Source organism: Penaeus japonicus, unplaced genomic scaffold (assembly GCF_977035675.1).
Source record: "Penaeus japonicus unplaced genomic scaffold, GWHDUDI00000001_assembly GWHDUDI00000017, whole genome shotgun sequence".
NCBI lineage: Eukaryota > Metazoa > Arthropoda > Malacostraca > Decapoda > Penaeidae > Penaeus > Penaeus japonicus.
Window position 1 is genome coordinate 21,093,098 of NW_028234419.1, and position 2,176 is coordinate 21,095,273.

Here is a 2,176-nt window from a genome sequence, read left to right on the forward strand (position 1 = left end):
TTATAGATTGGTTCATCACTGTTTATTGGTACAGAAGCACATCCTTAGTCTGAGTAAAATCAGTAAACATAACCTCTGAAGAGAGGGGAGTGAAATTAGATAACTGCACTCTGAAATCATCAAATAAATACCTACACTCACATTTTTAATATTGCATGAGAGAAACAAAAGAAAAGAAAACAGAACAGGTTACATGTCCAAGAAGGCAGGCATGTATAGGAAATCACTATGCATAGACATTACGCATATAAACTGAAGACAAACAATGTCAAAAGAAATTATTGCAAAATAAATTTTAAAATCTAGTAACATGTTTTGTCGGAAATTGACAAAAGGCACACTCTAATAACTCTGAGAATATAAACATCTCCAGACTTACTTGCTACTATCTACATCAACAGATGACTGCTCTTAACAAAGGGCAATCTTTACATTTCAGATTGCAGCACTGAAGTGTCACATTAAGAAAACATTAGCAGAGCTTGTAGTTTTCTTTACATTTTAACATCTCAATTCTATTTGTTGCAAGGAACTGCATGTAACATCCTATAATGGACTATCCAAAGAAAATATTTTCAAATATAATCTATTCATAAAAGTACTCCAAAAGCAATTGTAAGGAAACAACAATAATTTTTAAAATTCAATCAAAAGAAAATAACCTTGTTCTAAATGTCTGTTATAAAATAACATGAAAAAAGAAAAAAAATATATAATTGATTCCTTTAGATATTTTCATCTATAAAACACTTCTAACTACAAGCTATTACTTGCATTGCCACAATTTTTCAAACACATGAAACAATCCTTATTATTCTGGAGTTACTGATGTATATTACAGTAATTTTGCACTAATATCCTCCAGTAAATTCTCTTTAAGTATCTCAAAATGTTCTTGAAGGTCTCCTATTAGAATCTGAGGAGGCATTCGAAGGCTTCTCTTCCTTTGGTGGCGACCCTCCATCTTTACTAGACTGCGAGGCTGGAGGATCCTGCTAAAGCAAAGAAAAATGTCTTGTGGGTGCTTTGCAAAGAAGGAAGGAAAGGGGGACAACAACAACAACAACAACTAATGATGAGTGTATGTTGTCCTCATGTGGTAATACATAAAAGAAAAAACAATACATTGCTTAAGGAGAGAAAACTAAAAATGTTGGATAAGATATCTAACCTGTATGAATTTATGCTATGTAAACAAAAGTATGGAGAAAACTGCTGTACAATATATGCATGAAGTGCATAAACATACATAAATACTCAGAGGAGAAATGGTCAAATTTCAAATTTATTACATCTTCCCTATGACATCACAAAAAAATCAGACTATAGAGTAAATTTATGATTTTAAAAATCCTATTTCCTAACCTAGATACCAAGGTCTGAAGAAAGTAAGAAAAAACATACAGAGTTCAATATCATAATTAATTTTCAAATTGGACATGAACATCTGATGAATTTTCTAATGTTAGTTGTAATGAAGTCTTCCATTAAATTATTTAATTACTTGCATTTAGAGACAAGCTAGTTTTCAACTTGTCAATTTCAATTTTCCATTTGATCACTCACCTTGACTAATGAAAAAATATCAATCATGCGCTGAAAATGCAGGTTGTGCAGCCACTATCTCATCCATATGAGACTTACTACACAACAATAACTTAAAAGTTAGCTATTTCAAAGAGGATATGGTAGGCTACTATTCTACCAATTACAACTCCCTTTTTCTAGTGACCGAATCCTAATCTACCTATACAAACTTCAATTTACACTCTATAAAAAAAAATGAATCTTTAAATTTACTCATTTAATTTAGGTCTAGTCAATCTCTTCTTGATGATGCATAAACATTTATTAGCTGACTTCATAAGATATTTCCATGCAACAACTACATGACTATAGAAAAGTAAATCTTCTTAAAATAACCTCCTCAAAAACTAAAACATACCTTGTCCTTATCAGCTTCTTTTGGATCTCTGAGCAGTTTCTGTGCTGGCTTTCTAATAACACGTGGCTTCAATGCTAGGCGATTAACATGGCTTACATTCTTGGGTTTCTTGATGACTCTGCGGATTGTGGCTGTGCTTCCAGGTTTGCTATTGCCAGGTTCACCCTCATCACCTTCGTCATGGTTCTCACCATCTCCGGCCCGATTACTACTACTGTCCTTGTTGGATCT

General features: G+C 32.7%; 1 protein-coding gene across 13 annotated transcripts in view; it reads right to left on the reverse strand.

Moving 5' to 3' along the window:
• Positions 1-2,176, reverse strand: part of LOC122255340 (uncharacterized) — a 30,460-nt gene continuing 28,284 nt past the window's right edge. For 5 of the 13 annotated variants that reach the window (XM_086546105.1, XM_086546101.1, XM_086546107.1 and 2 more), the window contains 2 exons: positions 1,946-2,176; positions 1-992 (listed from right to left, as the gene is read on the reverse strand). The exon at positions 1,946-2,176 is cut by the window's right edge and continues 65 nt beyond it. In XM_086546105.1, the coding sequence (XP_086402231.1) occupies positions 885-992; positions 1,946-2,176 (339 nt within the window). In that variant the 3' untranslated portion in view covers positions 1-884. Of the gene's footprint in view, positions 996-1,945 lie in introns of all 13 variants that reach the window. The other 8 variants (XM_086546104.1, XM_086546097.1, XM_086546099.1 and 5 more) reach the window with 3 other exon arrangements.